General features: G+C 46.6%; 1 protein-coding gene across 1 annotated transcript; it reads right to left on the minus strand.

Annotated features, from left to right (window-relative positions):
• Positions 1-161: 161 nt before the first annotated feature.
• Positions 162-19,501, minus strand: LOC311115879 (dynein axonemal heavy chain 6-like; the record flags this gene model as incomplete). Its single annotated transcript, XM_084191003.1, has 22 exons — positions 162-374; positions 477-527; positions 677-832; positions 1,874-2,017; positions 4,445-4,558; positions 6,155-6,283; positions 7,173-7,424; positions 8,951-9,103; positions 9,585-9,736; positions 10,036-10,156; positions 10,391-10,480; positions 13,139-13,249; positions 13,438-13,545; positions 14,446-14,701; positions 14,976-15,090; positions 15,421-15,532; positions 15,892-16,026; positions 16,990-17,257; positions 17,943-18,226; positions 18,693-18,887; positions 19,067-19,377; positions 19,498-19,501. Coding segments are annotated over 22 exons (3,474 nt in total), but the record flags the coding sequence as incomplete, so codon positions are not given.
• Between the last annotated feature and the right edge of the window lie 643 nt (positions 19,502-20,144).

Consider the following 20,144-nt stretch of genomic DNA (forward strand, 5'->3'; position numbering starts at 1 on the left):
AGGAGAGAATGACCTAGCATGTGATACAGGAACATGTGGTGTATACAACAGCATCATCACACAGTACATCTATTTGATTTGGTCTGACAGTAGTCTCTCACCAAGGGCTCACCTACAGTTTAGCCACAACAGTAAATGAATGTGATTGGTCTCAGTCTCACCAGTGTCTGGCTGAAGAGGTGTAGCTGCCTCTGCCAGTCGTCTACTCTGGTCTGGATGGGGCCGACGTAGCGAGAGGACGCCACCGTGGCCATGTTGATGGTACTGTCATCCAGCAGCACCTGGATGTCATCAGTTCCTCCCAGGATGAACAGGTCTTTAGACTCCCGGTGGGAGAGAACCGTCAACTCTGTGGTCTTCCAGGAATCCTCAACCTACACAGCGGGGTTGAGTTTATACAATAGGAATTACAGGAAGTAGAAGTACAACATGGAAAGTTACTTGGAAACCCTTTCCTGGCCTCGTCCTGGGTCTACCTTTTTAAGGATGGTCTCCAGTGACGCCTCTCCTGAAGCCTGTCCTGATACCTGGAATAAAAGAGCCAGACTGGGTCAAACACTTTACAGTACTACTTCTGTTTGACCTGGTTTACCTGGTACAACGGGACCACTTGAATGGCTAAATAAAACGACATAGACATCTACTGTATCACCACGTCACAGCAGAGGCGGGTTACCTCCTGTATCTCCACGCCGTAGCTGAAGATGTTGAGTTCCTCTAGAGAGGCCAGAGTTTGAGGTTCCCCCTGGAGACTGGCCTCTATGATGGCCTCCAGAATCTCCCAGTGTCTGCTCTTCAGACACGGGTTACGCAGGTCTGTGATCACTGGGAGCTGGAGGGAGAAAACACACACACACACAGCTTTGTTTTCATGACATCATTAAAAATCCTATTTTCCCTAACCCTAAACCTAACCCTACCCCTAATCCTTAACCTAACCATAACCACAAAACCCTAAACCTTAAACAAATTCAGGACCTGAAAAATGTCCTGCCCTTTCAAACAGTACTTGTTCTTCTACCTTTTCAGGACATTAAGGTGAAATGTTAGGAAAACAAGTTCACACACACACACAAAATACACAGTGTAGAAAACATTAGCAAAACCTTCCTAATATTGAGTTGCCCCCGCCCCCCCCCCCCTTCAGAACAGACTCAATTCGTCGGGGCATGGACTCTACAAGGTGTCAAAAGCGTTCCACAGGGATGCTGGCCCATGTTGACTCCAATGCTTCCCACAGTTGTGTCAAGTTGGCTGGATGTCCTGTTGAGTGTGAAAAACCCAGCAGCGTTGCAGTTCTTGACACAATCAACAATGTGCGCCTGGCACCTACTACCATACCCCATTCAAAGGCACTTAAATATTTTGTCTTGCCCATTCACCCTCTGAATGGCACATATACACAATCCATGTCTCAATTGTCTCAAGGCTTAAAAATCCTTCTTTAACCTGTCTCCTCCCCTTCATCTACACTGATTGAAGTGGATTTAACAAGTGACATCAATAAGGGATCATAGCTTTCACCTGGATTCACCCTTCAAAACTGAACCCTGATCTTCAAAGCAAATAAACCTGGTCCTTGCTTTGTCCCGATAACACTCTTAAAAAATGTATTGCATTCTTATTTTGCGTTTCACATAATACATGCTCTGTAACCAACCAATCAATCAATAAATGAAATTGTTTATTGACCTTTTAAAAAATGTCAAAACACCTGGTCAGGCTGTCATAGAAAGAGCAGGTGTTCTTAATGTTTTGTCCACTCACACATATACAATATATTTCACACCGTTACAAAAAACACCTTCCGTCACACGTCACATCGGCATCAACTGGAGAGACTCATCGTACACAACACAAACACACATCATACCTTCTCCCTCACGCCCTCAACCTGCTCTTTGAGTCGTGGCACCACACTGTTGGGTGGCAGGCCTTTCTCCAGCTGGTTAACATACTTGGCATACTTATTGACCTGGGCACTCAGAGTCTCTGGGTCCAACTCCTCAAACTTACACTGGGAGGGAGAGAGAGAAGGACAGGTGGAGTATACTACTGTTATTACATATACTGGGAAGACAGGTGGAGTATACTACTGTTATTACATATACTGGGAAGACAGGTGGAGTATACTACTGTTATTACATATACTGGGAAGACAGGTGGAGTATACTACTGTTATTACATATACTGGGAAGACAGGTGGAGTATACTACTGTTATTACATATACTGGGAAGACAGGTGGAGTATACTACTGTTATTACATATACTGGGAAGACAGGTGGAGTATACTACTGTTATTACATATACTGGGAAGACAGGTGGAGTATACTACTGTTATTACATATACTGGGAAGACAGGTGGAGTATACTACTGTTATTACATACACTGGGAAGACAGGTGGAGTATACTACTGTTATTACATATACTGGGAAGACAGGTGGAGTATACTACTGTTATTACATACACTGGCAAGACAGGTGGAGTATACTACTGTTATTACATACACTGGGAAGACAGGTGGAGTATACTACTGTTATTACATATACTGGGAAGACAGGTGGAGTATACTACTGTTATTACATATACTGGGAAGACAGGTGGAGTATACTACTGTTATTACATACACTGGGAAGACAGGTGGAGTATACTACTGTTATTACATATACTGGGAAGACAGGTGGAGTATACTACTGTTATTACATACACTGGGAAGACAGGTGGAGTATACTACTGTTATTACATACACTGGGAAGACAGGTGGAGTATACTACTGTTATTACATACACTGGGAAGACAGGTGGAGTATACTACTGTTATTACATATACTGGGAAGACAGGTGGAGTATACTACTGTTATTACATACACTGGGAAGACAGGTGGAGTATACTACTGTTATTACATATACTGGGAAGACAGGTGGAGTATACTACTGTTATTACATATACTGGGAAGACAGGTGGAGTATACTACTGTTATTACATATACTGGGAAGACAGGTGGAGTATACTACTGTTATTACATATACTGGGAAGACAGGTGGAGTATACTACTGTTATTACATACACTGGGAAGACAGGTGGAGTATACTACTGTTATTACATACACTGGGAAGACAGGTGGAGTATACTACTGTTATTACATACACTGGGAAGACAGGTGGAGTATACTACTGTTATTACATACACTGGGAAGACAGGTGGAGTATACTACTGTTATTACATACACTGGGAAGACAGGTGGAGTATACTACTGTTATTACATACACTGGGAAGACAGGTGGAGTATACTACTGTTATTACATATACTGGGAAGACAGGTGGAGTATACTACTGTTATTACATATACTGGGAAGACAGGTGGAGTATACTACTGTTATTACATATACTGGGAAGACAGGTGGAGTATACTACTGTTATTACATACACTGGGAAGACAGGTGGAGTATACTACTGTTATTACATATACTGGGAAGACAGGTGGAGTATACTACTGTTATTACATATACTGGGAAGACAGGTGGAGTATACTACTGTTATTACATATACTGGGAAGACAGGTGGAGTATACTACTGTTATTACATATACTGGGAAGACAGGTGGAGTATACTACTGTTATTACATACACTGGGAAGACAGGTGGAGTATACTACTGTTATTACATATACTGGGAAGACAGGTGGAGTATACTACTGTTATTACATATACTGGGAAGACAGGTGGAGTATACTACTGTTATTACATACACTGGCAAGACAGGTGGAGTATACTACTGTTATTACATACACTGGGAAGACAGGTGGAGTATACTACTGTTATTACATATACTGGGAAGACAGGTGGAGTATACTACTGTTATTACATATACTGGGAAGACAGGTGGAGTATACTACTGTTATTACATACACTGGGAAGACAGGTGGAGTATACTACTGTTATTACATATACTGGGAAGACAGGTGGAGTATACTACTGTTATTACATACACTGGGAAGACAGGTGGAGTATACTACTGTTATTACATATACTGGGAAGACAGGTGGAGTATACTACTGTTATTACATATACTGGGAAGACAGGTGGAGTATACTACTGTTATTACATATACTGGGAAGGAAGATACACAGGCAGTTAGAATATGTTGCATTTTCTGACAAAATCTTACTAACTTTTGTAGCGTGGTCAGAATGCAACAAGTCAGACTTTCTTGAGACACCAGGGCCCGGTTTGTGGTCTGATATACCACGGCTTTCAGCCAATCAGCATTCAGGGCTCGAACCACACAGTTTATAATGATGAACTTAGCCTTAAGAAGCTTTTGGGAAACCGGGCCCAGAAGGATACAGGGACAACCCCCTTTCTAAATTGTCAGAAGTGTATGGTAGGGTACATAATTACTTGTGTGTGATGGCTAACCCCCCTGCATGGTTCAATACTGTACCTCCATCCAGCCAGCCTGCAGGGCGTCCCACTCCTCCAGAGAGTCCCACAGCAGCCGTTTCAGTTTCACCTCCGCACTCAGCTCCTCTAACGCCTCATACTTAGTCACCTCCACCTACAGAGGTCAGGGGTTAGAGGTCAGAGAGGGGGCACCCAGCTCCTCTAACAATCCATACTTAGTCACCTCCACCTACAGAGGTCAGGGGTTAGAGGTCAGAGAGGGGTCACTCAGCTCCTCTAACAATCCATACTTAGTCACCTCCACCTACAGAGGTCAGGGGTTAGATGTCAGAGAGGGGTCACCCAGCTCCTCTAACAATCCATACTTAGTCACCTCCACCTACAGAGGTCAGGGGTTAGAGGTCAGAGAGGGGTCACCCAGCTCCTCTAACAATCCATACTTAGTCACCTCCACCTACAGAGGTCAGGGGTTAGAGGTCAGAGAGGGGTCACCCAGCTCCTCTAACGCCTCATACTTAGTCACCTCCACCTACAGAGGTCAGGGGTTAGAGGTCAGAGAGGGGTCACTCAGCTCCTCTAACGCCTCACACTTAGTCACCTCCACCTACAGAGGTCAGGGGTTAGAGGTCAGAGAGGGGTCACTCAGCTCCTCTAACGCCTCACACTTAGTCACCTCCACCTACAGAGGTCAGGGGTTAGAGGTCAGAGAGGGGTCACCCAGCTCCTCTAACACCTCATACTTAGTCACCTCCACCTACAGAGGTCAGGGGTTAGAGGTCAGAGAGGGGTCACTCAGCTCCTCTAACGCCTCATACTTAGTCACCTCCACCTACAGAGGTCAGGGGATAGAGGTCAGAGAGGGGTCACCCAGCTCCTCTAACGCCTCATACTTAGTCACCTCCACCTACAGAGGTCAGGGGTTAGAGGTCAGAGAGGGGTCACTCAGCTCCTCTAACGCCTCATACTTAGTCACCTCCACCTACAGAGGTCAGGGGATAGAGGTCAGAGAGGGGTCACTCAGCTCCTCTAACGCCTCATACTTAGTCACCTCCACCTACAGAGGTCAGGGGTTAGAGGTCAGAGAGGGGGCACTCAGCTCCTCTAACGCCTCATACTTAGTCACCTCCACCTACAGAGGTCAGGGGATAGAGGTCAGAGAGGGGTCACTCAGCTCCTCTAACGCCTCATACTTAGTCACCTCCACCTACAGAGGTCAGGGGTTAGAGGTCAGAGAGGGGTCACAGCTCCTCTAACGCCTCATACTTAGTCACCTCCACCTACAGAGGTCAGGGGATAGAGGTCAGAGAGGGGTCACTCTACCTGAGGGTAGTGGACAAGATGGGTGCCAAGGCCAAGAAGAAAGGGGTCAATGAGGGATAGAGAATATAGTCATCCTTTGAAAGAGACACCTAATCTGAATTGCCTCAATCAATGCACATCCAGATGTGAAAAAGTGCCAAAGAGAAAATACTTATACGCACAACAGTACATAAGTTACACCACATGTTGCTATACTGTTTCTCTCAAGGAACAATGGTGAAAAGTTATGTTTTGCTGCTGTCTGGTGGTCAGAGAATGTACTGTACCGTTACTCTGCATCTAATCTATGTATTGTATCGTATAGTGTTGTATTGTATTATATGGTATTGTAGAATATAGTATAGTATAGTATAGTATAGTATGGTACATTACAGTATTGTATTGTATAGTATAGTTTTGCATAGTATTGTATAGTATTGTAGTGTAGTACCTTGAAGTTCTTCTGGAAAGACTTGTACTGGAAGGCCTGGGTCTGCAGCTCGTCTATGGAGATCTGGACCTCCTCCAGCAGCAGACGGACCTTGGGACGCTCAGCGGTGATGTCCATGATCTGAGTGTTCTGGGGGAGCAGAGATTAACACATAAACACAGTTATATCTGGATCATGGATAGGTAACTGGCCCCTTTTGTAGGCCCACAAATCAATTTCCAAAAATAAAAAAATATAAATGTTTTCTTTTAAAAAATGTGGAATTCAACTTCCTGTTGAGAGTTAGAATAGTAGAATACACAAGGTGCAATATCGACATTTGGTTTTGCATCAGCATTTTGTCTCTTGTCATGTCAGTCACTCAATTAGCCCATGGCAGCAAAAAAAAAAATGTGATCGCTAAATTAGTCTAGCCAGCTATCTAAACTTGTAGTAATCATGTTTGAATTACAGACTGTGGGCCCACATTGATTGTGCAAACATTTCTCTTCACCCCATGGCAAAATGCGTAGAATTGCTGCAAATTTGCTTTAAAACTGCAACATTTTCTCTATGCCCACGGCAAAACCTAAATGTTTTGCTCGCAAGTTGGGGTGAAGGTCCCCCCCCAGCAAAATGTCACTTAGGTCCCCAAAAAGGCTAGGGCCGGCTATGAAGCATGTGTGGTTATGGATGTGGGTAAGCAGAGCCGTGAGACACTGAGGACCCTCATGATGACTTCAGATGTTTTGTGGCCCCAACCCCCATCAAAGTTGCCCCTCCCTGATCTGGATCAAACCCATAAACATCTCTATTTACCTGACTCTTACAGGCTAAATTGTATTTTCAGGTCAGTTGATTTAGAACACAACGACCTGGGGAAAAGGAACCCAGTTGTAAATGACTGTCATATCCAGAGACGAATGTATACATTCTTAGCTTTTTCCACGGTTATTTATAAAGCCTATCTGGGGACACACACTGACCATTAGTGTGATGATACAATGCATCTGAACTTTGACCCTTGACCTCTAGTTACCTGTGCCTGCTGTTTGACCCTCTTGACCTCCTTGTTGAGGTCGGTGATGTCCCGTTGGAGGTGGACAGAGAACTTGTCCACGTTGGCGTCCCTCTCTCCCACGGCCTTGTCGATGGCGTTGCGTACAGCGGTGACGGAGGTTTTCAGGGTGGCGTAGACTGCAAAGTCCTCAGGAGGGGTGGGAACGGAGTAGGAGTCTATCAGCTTGTACATCTGGGACACGGTCTCTGTCTGCTCATCCAATGACTCGATCTGAGACACAAACACAAAGACCATGAAATAACTGTCAGTGTTTCCCCCAGATGTTTTCCTAGGCGGGCCAGAATTGGCAGAAACATGCAAGAAAGACACTCACCTGACAACGTGGAGAGGGTACTGAACCCAACACAACTGCCTGTCTTTGTCATCTTTTCCAGTAGTTTGGTGATGAGTAATGTAACAATGACTACAGTGTGATACAAAGTGACCAAGTAGCCTACTCTGGGGCGGTGTCAGCTACTCTGGGACGGTGTCAGCTACTCTGGGGCGGTGTCAGCTACTCTGGGGCGGTGTCAGCTACTCTGGGGCGGTGTCAGCTACTCTGGGGCAGAGTCAGCTACTCTGGGGTGGAGTCAGCTACTCTGGGGCGGTGTCAGCTACTCTGGGGCGGTGTCAGCTATTCTGGGGCGGTGTCAGCTACTCTGGGGATTGTCAGCTACTCTGGGGCGGTGTCAGCTACTCTGGGGATTGTCAGCTACTCTGGGGATTGTCAGCTACTCTGGGGCGGTGTCAGCTACTCTGGGGCGGTGTCAGCTACTCTGGGGATTGTCAGCTACTCTGGGGATTGTCAGCTACTCTGGGGCGGTGTCAGCTACTCTGGGGCGGTGTCAGCTACTCTGGAGATTGTCAGCTACTCTGGAGATTGTCAGCTACTCTGGGGCGGTGTCAGCTACTCTGGGGCGGTGTCAGTTACTCTGGGGCGGTGTCAGCTACTCTGGGGATTGTCAGCTATTCTGGGGATTGTCAGCTACTCTGGGGCGGTGTCAGCTACTCTGGGGCGGTGTCAGTTACTCTGGGGCGGTGTCAGCTACTCTGGGGATTGTCAGCTACTCTGGGGCGGTGTCAGCTACTCTGGGGATTGTCAGCTACTCTGGGGCGGTGTCAGCTATTCTGGGGATTGTCAGCTACTCTGGGGCAGTGTCAGCTACTCTGGGGTGGTGTCAGCTACTCTGGGGCGGTGTCAGCTACTCTGGGGATTGTCAGCTACTCTGGGGATTGTCAGCTATTCTGGGGATTGTCAGCTACTCTGGGGCGGTGTCAGCTACTCTGGGGCGATGTCAGTTACTCTGGGGCGGTGTCAGCTACTCTGGGGGTTGTCAGCTACTCTGGGGCGGTGTCAGCTACTCTGGGGCGGTGTCAGCTAATCTGGGGCGGTGTCAGTTACTCTGGGGCGGTGTCAGCTACTCTGGGGATTGTCAGCTACTCTGGGGCGGTGTGAGTTACTCTGGGGCGGTGTCTGCTACTCTGGGGCGGTGTCAGCTACTCTGGGGCGGTGTAAGCTACTCTGGGGCGGTGTCAGCTACTCTGGGGCGGTGTCAGCTACTCTGGGGCGGTGTCAGCTACTCTGGGGCGGTGTCAGCTACTCTGGGGCAGTGTCAGTATCTTGAATAAAGACAATGATGGCTCTCTGTGACCGTCAACCTTAACCTGATTCTCCCAACCTGCTACGTTCACTTTCCTAACCTGCTGCGTAAGTTCTCCCAACCTGCCACAAAACGTTTGACAAAACCGTCTCTTACCCTCTCCTGTATCTCCTCTAGGAAGGTGAGGGAGTTGACAAACTCTGTGGTTGCAGAGGGGATGAACTCCAATTTGAACTGGGCGTCCTGAGCCTCAGCGATGATGGCGTCGATCTTTGTCTTGGCCAGCAGGGGGAGCATGTCATTGATCGCCTGGAGGGGAGGCAGCACAGGGGTTAATGTTAGTCAGTGGATGGATAGCCCAATCCCAAATCGACCCGTTGATCCTACACCCTATGCACTTGTGGAGATCCGAGAGGATTTGACAGGTGTCAGCAATTTGGCAACAGCTCAAACTTCCCCTCTGATAGGCTAAGTGGAAGTTTATATTTACACATATTGCTAATACCAATGAAAAAGTCTCAGATCTCCACAAGTGCATAGGGCCCAGGGTCTAGGGGGTGGTAGGGCCCAGGGTCTAGGGGGTGGTAGGGCCCAGGGTCTAGGGGGTGGTAGGGCCCAGGGTCTAGGGGGTGGTAGGGCCCAGGGTCTAGGGGGTGGTAGGGCCCAGGGTCTAGGGGGTGGTAGGGCCCAGGGTCTAGGGGGTGGTAGGGCCCAGGGTCTAGGGGGTGGTAGGGCCCAGGGTCTAGGGGGTGGTTTGACACTGGGTATGTGAGTGTCCCTCTCCTCCTACCTCCAGACAGCGTAGTGGTGAGGGGGTGAGTTTCCCTTTGAGCAGGGTGGTGTCTACCAGCAGCATGCCCAGGTGTCTCTTCTGTTTGATGGCCAGGGCCTCTTCATGTTGCCCGTGGTACTTCTCCAGACTCTCAGCGAAGAACGCCACTCCTACAGGGAACAGGACAGGGTACAGAGTCACGTGATGATTCTCTAGACAGTTTAGAAAAGAGAGATGGGGAGTGCTGATTGGCCACTGTGAAATATACAGAAAACACCTAAAGGACCTCATTGGATCCAAAGGTCTGAATGAACTGAGACAAAATGCATATGCTGCTATGGCACTTGGTACTGAATGTAGAGCAACTCAAAGCTACATACTGAAAAGCCTTGGCTCATCCATTTTTCTCTGTTCCCTAGTAAGTTAATTTAATTGATGATGTTGATGATGAAGAGCATTGCTACGGTACCGTGATCTTGATCTCTGAGCGCGTCCAGGTCCAGACTCTCATTCTCTCTGTAGAAGACGCGGAACCTCTCAAAGGTGCGCGCGTACACGCTGGCCGAGTCAAACGCAAACTGGAGCGATTGCTGAGAGGGAGCGAGAGAAGGAGGAAGAGGGAGATGAGGAAAGAAAACAAATCAAAGGACGAAGAGGCTAGAGAATAAAACATTGGACTGTGACAGTCATTTAACTGCCACAATAGATTTAAAGAGCTTTGGCATTTCGAATCATAACGGACGCCAAGTTGACACCAAAACGTCCAAGACAATTACAATCCACTTAGATAATGCAAATGACCTGAAAGGACACAGAATGCTGACCTTGATGTGGAGGATGATGTTCAGGAGATGTTTATCATTCTCTAACATGGACTCCAGACCGGGGCCGTCACCACACGTCTTCTCCTCTACCTGAATGGTAGTGGAATACAACCATGTTATTATAGGATATTATTACTAACTGGACTACGTCTTCTCCTCTACCTGAATGGTAGTGGAATACAACCATGTTATTATAGGATATTATTACTAACTGGACTACGTCTTCTCCTCTACCTGAATGGTAGTGGAATACAACCATGTTATTATAGGATATTATTACTAACTGGATTACGTCTACTCCTCTACCTGAATGGTAGTGGAATACAACCATGTTACGATAGGATATTATTACTAACTGTACCACAGCCATATTTTTCTTGGTGAACAGCTAACATGTGCAATCAGATTTCAGGCTATTAAAACATTTGTGTCCGGAAAACTGCCTTGAAAAACTACAACAAAATAAAAAGCTAACCCGCTTGGCTTTGGTGAACCAACACTAGCACTTGACTTGTTCCTACTAGCCCTGGTTTTGCTGATGGCTACTTTGAGGAAACATCTACTCACTATAACAGGTGTGGTTGTCTCACCTACCTACCTTAAGATGAATGCACTAACTAAGTCGCTCTAGATAAGAGCGTCTGCTACAGGGCTCGTGACTAACTTTTTTGTCACCGTCCCGAAGTGCAATTTCCAACTGTCCCAAACTGAACTTGAACCGTCCCAAAATTAAAATACTAGTTTTTTATATGTTTTGATTTGCCAACATGGGTCGAGGTCATTTGCAGTGCTTTTAAAGTAATTGGTGTATTTCTGAGACAGATACAGACAGACTAGATAACGAAAACTTAATTTGTTAAGAAAAACCCTTTTTGCATCTTAATGAAAACAGACATCCATTACATTATGAATATTATAATGTATTAATTGAACATGCTGACCACATGTATACAATATATCTAAGAGAGAACAATGTTATTGTGAAGTAATTACTGAATAAATTTAAGTTAGAGACATTACATTCCACCACCAGCTGCCCCATTTAAACAACATAACATAGCGATATACAATAAAGAACGTGTGTGTTCCCCAGCCTTCACTTTCTCTGCTTCACCCTCCCTCTTCAGTCACTGAAGAATGGTTGCCTTCACCTTTTTGAGATCCAACATTTGCTAATGGCCAGGGCCTAAAATGTACTTTATGGTCCACCAGCCACTGTGGCAGGTAGATTTAAAAATCTACCAGCCACTCAGATTTTTTACCAGCCAAAATATATATTTTTTGCTAAAATTACACCAAAAAACCCCACCAAAAAACAGATGAGCATGCTTTGTAATGTTTCTAAAACAATAAATGTATTACTAGTAAGAAGTAATGAGGTATATTGTTTCATTTCATTTCATTTTTTGTGACCTGGGTCTTTTAACCAAAATATCACAGATGAGACAAAAAATGTCACCTGCCCCTTTAAGGGCGGGAGGTTACCGTGGTAACGCGAGTCATGTTTGTACCTGTCAGATTGAGTCTGACTAGTATCCGCGCGTTGCTTGTCTTCCCTAGCAGTTGAAACTCAAAACATTGAAAAACAACCTAGCTTGTGAACAAAACAAATGTAAATAGCCAAGGAACACAAGGACAAAGTCTCACTTCAGCTGAGGCGCAAGGCAGAAATACTTTGCACATTTTACAGTGTGCATTCGGTTCAGTTCAGGGAAATACAACCATATTCTCTAGACCAGTGGTTCCCAACCTTTTTCTGTTACTGTACCACCAACTGAATTTTGCTCTGCCCGGAGTACCCCTGAAGTACCCCCTAGTGTGCATTATACCAGTAACCCTATGGTCTCATGAGTCTTCTCAAGGACCCCCTGTGGATAGTTCAGGTACCCCCAGGGGTCCTAGTACCCCTGGTTGGGAGTCACTGCTCTAGAATACCATAGTAGCTGGCCATAGCCTACAGACAACGCCACAGCAACTCAGCGTGAAACCTCAGCCCCGGGCGGGCGGGCCGCAGACAGGCTGGGAGAGTGTCAAATATGCATTTCTAATAGCTCCATTTGCCCAACATTGAAATGATATTCTAATATACATTTCCATAACCTAAATAATAACATATGCGATGCCTAGCCAGATATATCATTGTTTGAAACCTGGACGTTTTACATAGCCTATCTTACCTTGTTTTTAATAGCCTACAGCCAAAATCCCACCATAGAAAAAAAAACGTAAATGTCCTGATATGCCGTTGAAAGCAGCATTTCTTCTTCTACTGTCCAAAGGCAGTAAGGCACAATCCTATTGTTGCATCTTCAGATATTCCCTCTTCCTAAGTTTCTACCATTAGGCTGTATATCCATCTGTCGCGTTATAGAAACCGCTCGCATCAGGTGCGCGTTTGAGAATATTGTTCTCCCGTAATAGCATTTTGGGAACATTCACGCATATGGCCGAGAAGAGCGGACACATTGCAGCATTTGTAATGTGAATGATTCATAGTTCATCTTTGAAGCTAAATGTTGTGATCCGTTTCATCAGCCTCGTCTTTGCGTTGAAACATTTTAGTACGGAACCCGTTTTATGCATTTTATATTTTTCTGGCCTGTCGTCCCTCAACTGTCCCAACGTCTGTTTTGAACCGTCCCAGACATCTTTTTTATTGACGACGGGACGCCCTTATTTTCGAGCACTGGTCTGCTAAATGACTAAAATGTAAATGCCTGCTAACAAGTCAATGATAGTGTTTCCCACCTTACTGTTGATCGTGGGCTGAGTGAAGGCATCAAAGTAGGAGTCAGTCACCAGCACAACTAATGACAACACTGTCTCCTGGAACCTAGAGATGATCTCTGACACACACTCCTGTTAGGGGAACACACACACACACACAGACAAACACACAGACAGACACACAGACACACGCATAAAGAGAGCAAGAGAGATAAATTGTTACAAACAAACAAAATCTACAAATTCAGAGCCATATTGATATGTTGCAGAACGATGACATTGTCAGTGAGCTGAAAGGTGAGCGGTCCGGGGTTACAGACCTGGAAGACGTCTACGGAGGGTTCGTAGGTCAGAGCGTGCGTCTCCAGCATCAGCTCTGACACAAACATGGGCAGAAGATGAACCACCTCCACTGTGGGCTCTGCAGCCTGAGGTACACACACACACACACACACACACACACACACACACACACACAAACACACACACACACACACACACACACACACACGGGTCAATCCACAGTTAAAGGGATGGTATTGTCACAACAAAAGGAACACACTCTTCCGTGTAGTAAACCTCTTAGAACGATGCAGGCAGAAAGCTGACTCTATTCCTCATTCTACAAGACAGACAATAACACCTGTTATACACAATACATTTCTATCTGCAGCATTAAACTCTCCTAAACAGGTCCCTGGTTTTAGAAAGCCTAGTGGTCCACTGGAGAATCTCCATTGAGACGAGTTGGCTGAAAACGTCACGAAAATGATGCGAGCCCATCGATGGGGCCGGAAGCCGTGTTTTGTTATGTTTCTGAACGGTCAGACAGCTAGAGAAAATGACAAGAAGCTGCCATGTGGACAATCGTAGGTGGCTCGTTTCAACAAGTTTAATCTTGTTATTGATACCATGTCTTATTTTGAGGTGTTTTGATTGATTTCATGTCAATGCTAACATGGCTAAAATTCGCTACCTAGCTAACCAACTAACTAACTATGTATGAGAGACAACAAGTGGTAAATGTATTTATGTTGTCAATAAACACTAAGCCAACCCTGTCTGTTTTGCGCCGTAGTTGTGTCGGTTTTGTTGCTAAACAACCCAACCTGTCTATGCTTTTTAGTCAATGCCCTGAAGCCTTTTTCAAACCTCTCCTCAACAACCTTTATGTTGTAGCTCTGAACTAGCTCACCTCATTCACCTAGTCAACGGTTTGATGATTAGTTGACAAGTTGAATCAGGTGTTCAGGCTGTGGAATAGATCAAATCCATGGAACGGCTGTGGGTCCCAGAGGAGAGGTTTGAAACAGTCTGTCTTGCTGTACCTTCTTGTCTGAGTCCTCTGTGGCAGCGGCGGCTCCACCTCCGTCTCCAGCTGCAGTAGCAACAGCATCAGCATCAGTATCAGCATCAGCATCAGCATCAGCATCAGCATCATCGGTGTCGGCCCAGCTGTGGATGACAGCGTGTGTAGGGGTGTGTTGAATCTGATCCTGCAGGACGGCCAGTAGTTTGGCCACAGAGTTCACAGCCAGGATGTGCATGGTGTTCACCATCAGGTAGTCAGCCAACCGGATGAAACTAGAACAAGACAGAGTACTGAAGGGTGTTCCTTACTGACACCTCGACAGGTAAAGCACTCCAGACCAAAGTACAGGTAGAAATGGAACGTGTGTGAGAGATGGTGTGTGTAGTGGATAGGAGGACGTCAATAATGTAACATGCCAGAGAAAGAGCTTTATGTGGAAATTAGACTGGGAAATAATGAAACAGTATAAAGGAGTGCGTAGCGAGATGTGTGTGTGTGTGTGTGTGTGTGTGTGTGTGTGTGTGTGTGTGTGTGTGGGGTACCCACCAGGTGAGGCGTCTACAGTGGTATCTCTTGTTGGCCTGTTCTGTGTAACTCATCTTCTCTGGAGCCTCTTCAAACAGCAGCTCAATCTCAGGTGACTGCTTACTCTCTGTTCCCTCTGGAGTACACACACACACACACACACACTGGACATTCACTCCACTGAAACTCTAAAAAGAGGTGTGTGTGTACCTGTGTCGTAGCTATAGTCAGGTGTGTGTGTGTGTGTGTGTGTGTGTGTACCGGTGTCGTAGCTATAGTCAGGTGTGTGTGTGTGTGTGTGTGTGTGTGTGTGTGTGTACCAGTGTCATAGCTATAGTCAGGTGTGTGTGTGTGTGTGTGTGTGTGTGTGTGTGTGTGTGTGTGTGTGTGTGTGTGTGTGTGTGTACCGGTGTCATAGCTATAGTCAGGTGTGTGTGTGTGTGTGTGTGTGTGTGTGTGTGTGTACCAGTGTCGTAGCTATAGTCAGGTGTGTATCCTGCCTCCAGCATGGCCGTGTAACAGGCGCTCCTGGCCACCTCCTTTACCAGCTCCCTGAACTCTTCCAGACGAGAAGATACCTGCACACACACACACACACACACACGAGTTGCCATGTAAAGGGACAGACACAGACGTAACAGTATTTCTTCTGTCCCTCTCCTTGCCCCATCCTGGGCTGGAACCAGGCACCCTCTGAACTGTCACCCACACAGCATCGCTAAACACATGCTGAGGCCCTTGCGGAGTAAGGAAAACGTTGACTTCAAGGTCTCAGAGCGGGTGACGTCACCGATTGAACACTACTAGCGTGCACCGCTAACATGCTAGCCATTTCACATCGGCTACACACACACACAGAGAGAAGATGTAATGTAAAGGGACACACACACACAGAGAGAGAGAATATGTAATGTAAAGGGAAACACACACTGCGTACCTCCTTCAGCTGTCTGTACTGTGCCTCCTGGAACTCCTCCAGAGTGTATGTGTGATCTTTCTCGATGCGACACAGCCCCATATCACTGATCCTATAGCACATCTCTCTGATGTCTAGCAACGCCGGACGCAGAGACTGGAAACAGAGACATAGCTCTTACTGGGCATATCTATTATCTTTAAAGTAAGTACCTTCGTTGTGTTCAATGATATGAACATTTCATAGGGAAGATAGGATTGTTTCAATAATCCTAAGTAACATTCAGACAACATGAACTAGCCCAAGCACATCCTGGAGTTCAATGGTGCAGACACAAATGTAGGGGTCTTAACCTGACCAGCAAACACTCCTGGCCCAACAATACCACCCACCTCATTGACCTGACCAGCAAACACTTCTGGCCCAACAATACCACCCACCTCATTGACCTGACCAGCAAACACTTCTGGCCCAACAATACCACCCACCTCATTGACCTGACCAGCAAACACATCTGGCCCAACAATACCACCCACCTCATTAACCTGACCAGAAAACACTTCTGGCCCAACAATACCACCCACCTCATTAACCTGACCAGCAAACACTTCTGGCCCAACAATACCACCCACCTCATTAACCTGACCAGAAAACACTTCTGGCCCAACAATACCACCCACCTCATTAACCTGACCAGCAAACACTTCTGGCCCAACAATACCACCCACCTCATTAACCTGACCAGCAAACACTTCTGGCCCAACAATACCACCCACCTCATTGACCTGACCAGCAAACACTTCTAGTGTTAACCATACCACCCACCTCATTGACCTGACCAGCAAACACTTCTAGTGTTAACCATACCACCCACCTCATTGACCTGACCAGCAAACACTTCTGGTGTTAACCATGCCACCCACCTCATTGACCTGACCAGCAAACACTTCTGTTGTTAACCATGCCACCCACCTCATTGACCTGACCAGCAAACACTTCTGGTGTTAACCATGCCACCCACCTCATTGACCTGACCAGCAAACACTTCTAGTGTTAACCATGCCACCCACCTCATTGACCTGACCTGCAAACACTTCTGGATCGAACAATACCACCCACCTCGTTGACGATGAACAGGCGCTCCTGCAGGGACTTCTTGCACGTGTTGATCTTCTTGGAGCGGACGTTGGTCCTCCACACTCTGAAGGCCTTCCACCTCCTGAAGAGGGCGAAGGCCGGGATGGCCAGGAGGCGGCGATGGCATCGGTACTCATGCTCCCAGCGCTCTAACGGCAGGAAGTCCATCTCTGCGTCAGAGATGCAGGTCACACCCTGCTGGCTGATCGTAGAGTAGTCCTGCTTGTTGATGTTCTCATACGTCACTATCCTGGGGGGAAAGGTCAAAGGTGAGAGTTCGGGATGGGTAGTGAGATTAAGGTTGTAGGTTTCATATTTGATGGAGGACTTGGGAGTTCAAATGTCTGCGTGAGTGTGTGTGAGTGTGTGTGTCGTCTCTCTTGGTGAGTCCCAATAATATCTGCTTTGTTCTGAAGTGTACACTCGTTCACTACTTTCCACAATCTAAAAACAATGAATTGGTGCTGGCATGGGTTAGAGGCAGTTTCCACCATGTTTCTTATACCAGGCAGTCCTTTCCTTTACAATGAGTGAAGGGAAGTGAACAAGTAGAAATGGAAGGAGAGATCATATTTGATGGAGGACTTGGGGGTTATGGACATGGGAAATGCTGTGGTATCACCAGTGATGGCAAAGGCGTTCTGCAGCTAGCTCACAGTTACTTGAAAGACAGGGTGTATATAGGGACGGCAAGTAGCCTAGCGGTAAAGAGGGCTAGTGTTGGCCCAATAACCGATATGTTGCTGGTTTGAATCCCCGGGCCGACTAGGTGAAAAATCTGTTGATGTGCTCTTGAGCAAGGCACTTAACCCTAATTGCTCATGTAAGTCGCTCTGGATAGTAGTGTCTGCTAAATGACGTTTATCCCTCTCTTGAGGTTATAAGCATCATATTTGATGTAGGTTATGGTGTGTGTGTGTTTGTCCCTCTCTTACTTGAGGTTATAAGCATCATATTTGATGGAGCTCTTGGGTGTGGCAGAAGTCATGTACAGGAAGCCCAGGTGAGGGTTGTTCCGGATGATTCTGACGATGTCCGGCGGGGAGCGTATTTTGGCACGGATCACTTCCTCTGCCGAGCTGAAGATGAGGGAGTGACTGGCTGGGAGAGGGGAGGGGGAGTGGAGGAAGGGGAAGGTGGGGGAGGGCTTTGTGGACTTGGAGGCGCGAGGGCGTTTGGGGGGAGAGGGAGAACACAGGGTACTCTGGGTCATCTGAGCCTGGAGGGAGGAAGCAGTGACACTGTTAGTTAGGCTTGTTTTTATTTATTTGGACTACTATGGGAAAAGATCATGAACAGTTGAAAGGGGACTTTGTCTCTTGACAAAAAAAGAGACAAGAGATTGATTGTGGACTGCTTTCTTCTGTGGCTCAAATGAGGTTGATGGAACTACTGGTTAAAACAGAACAAGAAAGACTATGAGGATAACAGTTGTCTGCCCTGTATCAGTCCACTGGGATTTCTCTCAGCTCACCCCGATCAGGAGGCTATAGGGAGGGCTAGTGACAGACAGAGCACAGCTCAGTATCTGACTCCCACTGTCTACAATCAATCATTTATTTCATAACATGGCTGTATATCACTAGTGAAATCATGGTTAAGATAATCTTGACTTCAAATTAAACCATGTAAAATCTGCATGACGTCTGTCTGTCTGTCCAGCAGAGCCCTTCTCAGTCTCCCACCTTTTTCTCCTTGACGTGGTCAGGCAGCTCAGGGAGGTGGAGGGTGGAGCTCTGTCTGTCAGGGGCCATGTCCATCCACTCTACCCCAGCAAGGGAGGGCGAATGCTGCTTCAAGCCCGACTGGCTCAGCCTCTCCCGGTTCTGCCTGCGGATGAACTCTGGCTGCTTGTGTTCCTGGTACTTCTTCAGGACCGGCTGAATGAGAGATGTTGTGTAAAAAGAGTAGTTTGTATGTGCCTATGGGGCAGATGATGTCTGGGATGTTATGAGAACAAAGGCTGATATTTAGAAAACATTATTGTGCACCAACAGTGTTTACAGGTGGCTGGGTCCCTATATTCCTCTTTTTCACACAACCCTCCTTCCCCACCCACCAGTATCTCCAGCGGTACGGGTCTCTGCCCTGCCCTCCTGCGTTCCTGGCCCTTGGTGGTGTGGGTGAAGACCAGGGCGTCAGGGTTGCGTTGTGCCTGGCCCGGGGCTGCTGAGATCAGCCTGGCTCTCAGTGCCTCTGGGTCTACGTGGCCCAGGGACATGGCGAATGGGAGGGTCATCCTCTGCTGCCGGGCCCCAGCCACCTCCTCTGTCCCTGGGCCAGCCTGGCAGCGAGGGGAGCCCTTCTGGGAGAACGAAGACATGGTGGCCTCAGACTCTGACAGTCTGCCTCTCAGGGTCTGAGTGGATACTGTGGGGGTGGGGAAGGAGAGAGTACAAGGAGGGGGAGGTGGGGGAACGATAAGCTCTCCCTTTCGGTCTATCAACTCAAGTGTCAAAACAAACTACAGTAGCATGCAAGTCATCTTACGCATAACTAACATTTTAGTTGGTTAGCAACTTACCTGATAAGAGATAAACATTGCATAACGTTAAATCAAAACGTTCAAAACCAAAATAGCAACATCCGCTAACGGTTATATAAAGTGATATCACACCAAAGCATCAGTTTGGTTAACAGAAACGATGTGGCCTTAGCAATTTATAACTTATATTTCTGAGCAATTGAAGGTTTACTACTTACATACCTATCAAAGGCACTTTATCATAGACATTAGTAGAGAAACGACGGAAGCAAAAACATCAGCAACACTTATTTCGCCGGTTCTCCAGTCTAAAAAGTGGAAACAAACTGAGTTGACGGTTTCTTAGCAACAAGCACCTCTCAGCACACAGCGCAATCAACAGCTGTACAGGCGCGCATGTGTGTGCTTTGCAGAATAACTAAAATACCATTCATGTCCAAGGTTTCAGGGATTTTAAAACTAGGCAAAAATACCTGCACCCTACAATATAGTTTGTATAGCTAGATTCCCAACAGCACGCGGGCTGTCATACATCGTTTTTTTTCTCTCTCTTCATGGTAAAACTCTGGACCTCAAAGATGGGTTGCAGTTGAACGTACACAAAGCAGCATTCCTGATATCGTCTTGATCCTGCAAAATTGAAACACATACT

The sequence above is a fragment of the Coregonus lavaretus genome (genome assembly GCF_964263955.1).
Source record: "Coregonus lavaretus genome assembly, contig: HAP1_SCAFFOLD_3102, whole genome shotgun sequence".
Classification (NCBI taxonomy): domain Eukaryota; kingdom Metazoa; phylum Chordata; class Actinopteri; order Salmoniformes; family Salmonidae; genus Coregonus; species Coregonus lavaretus.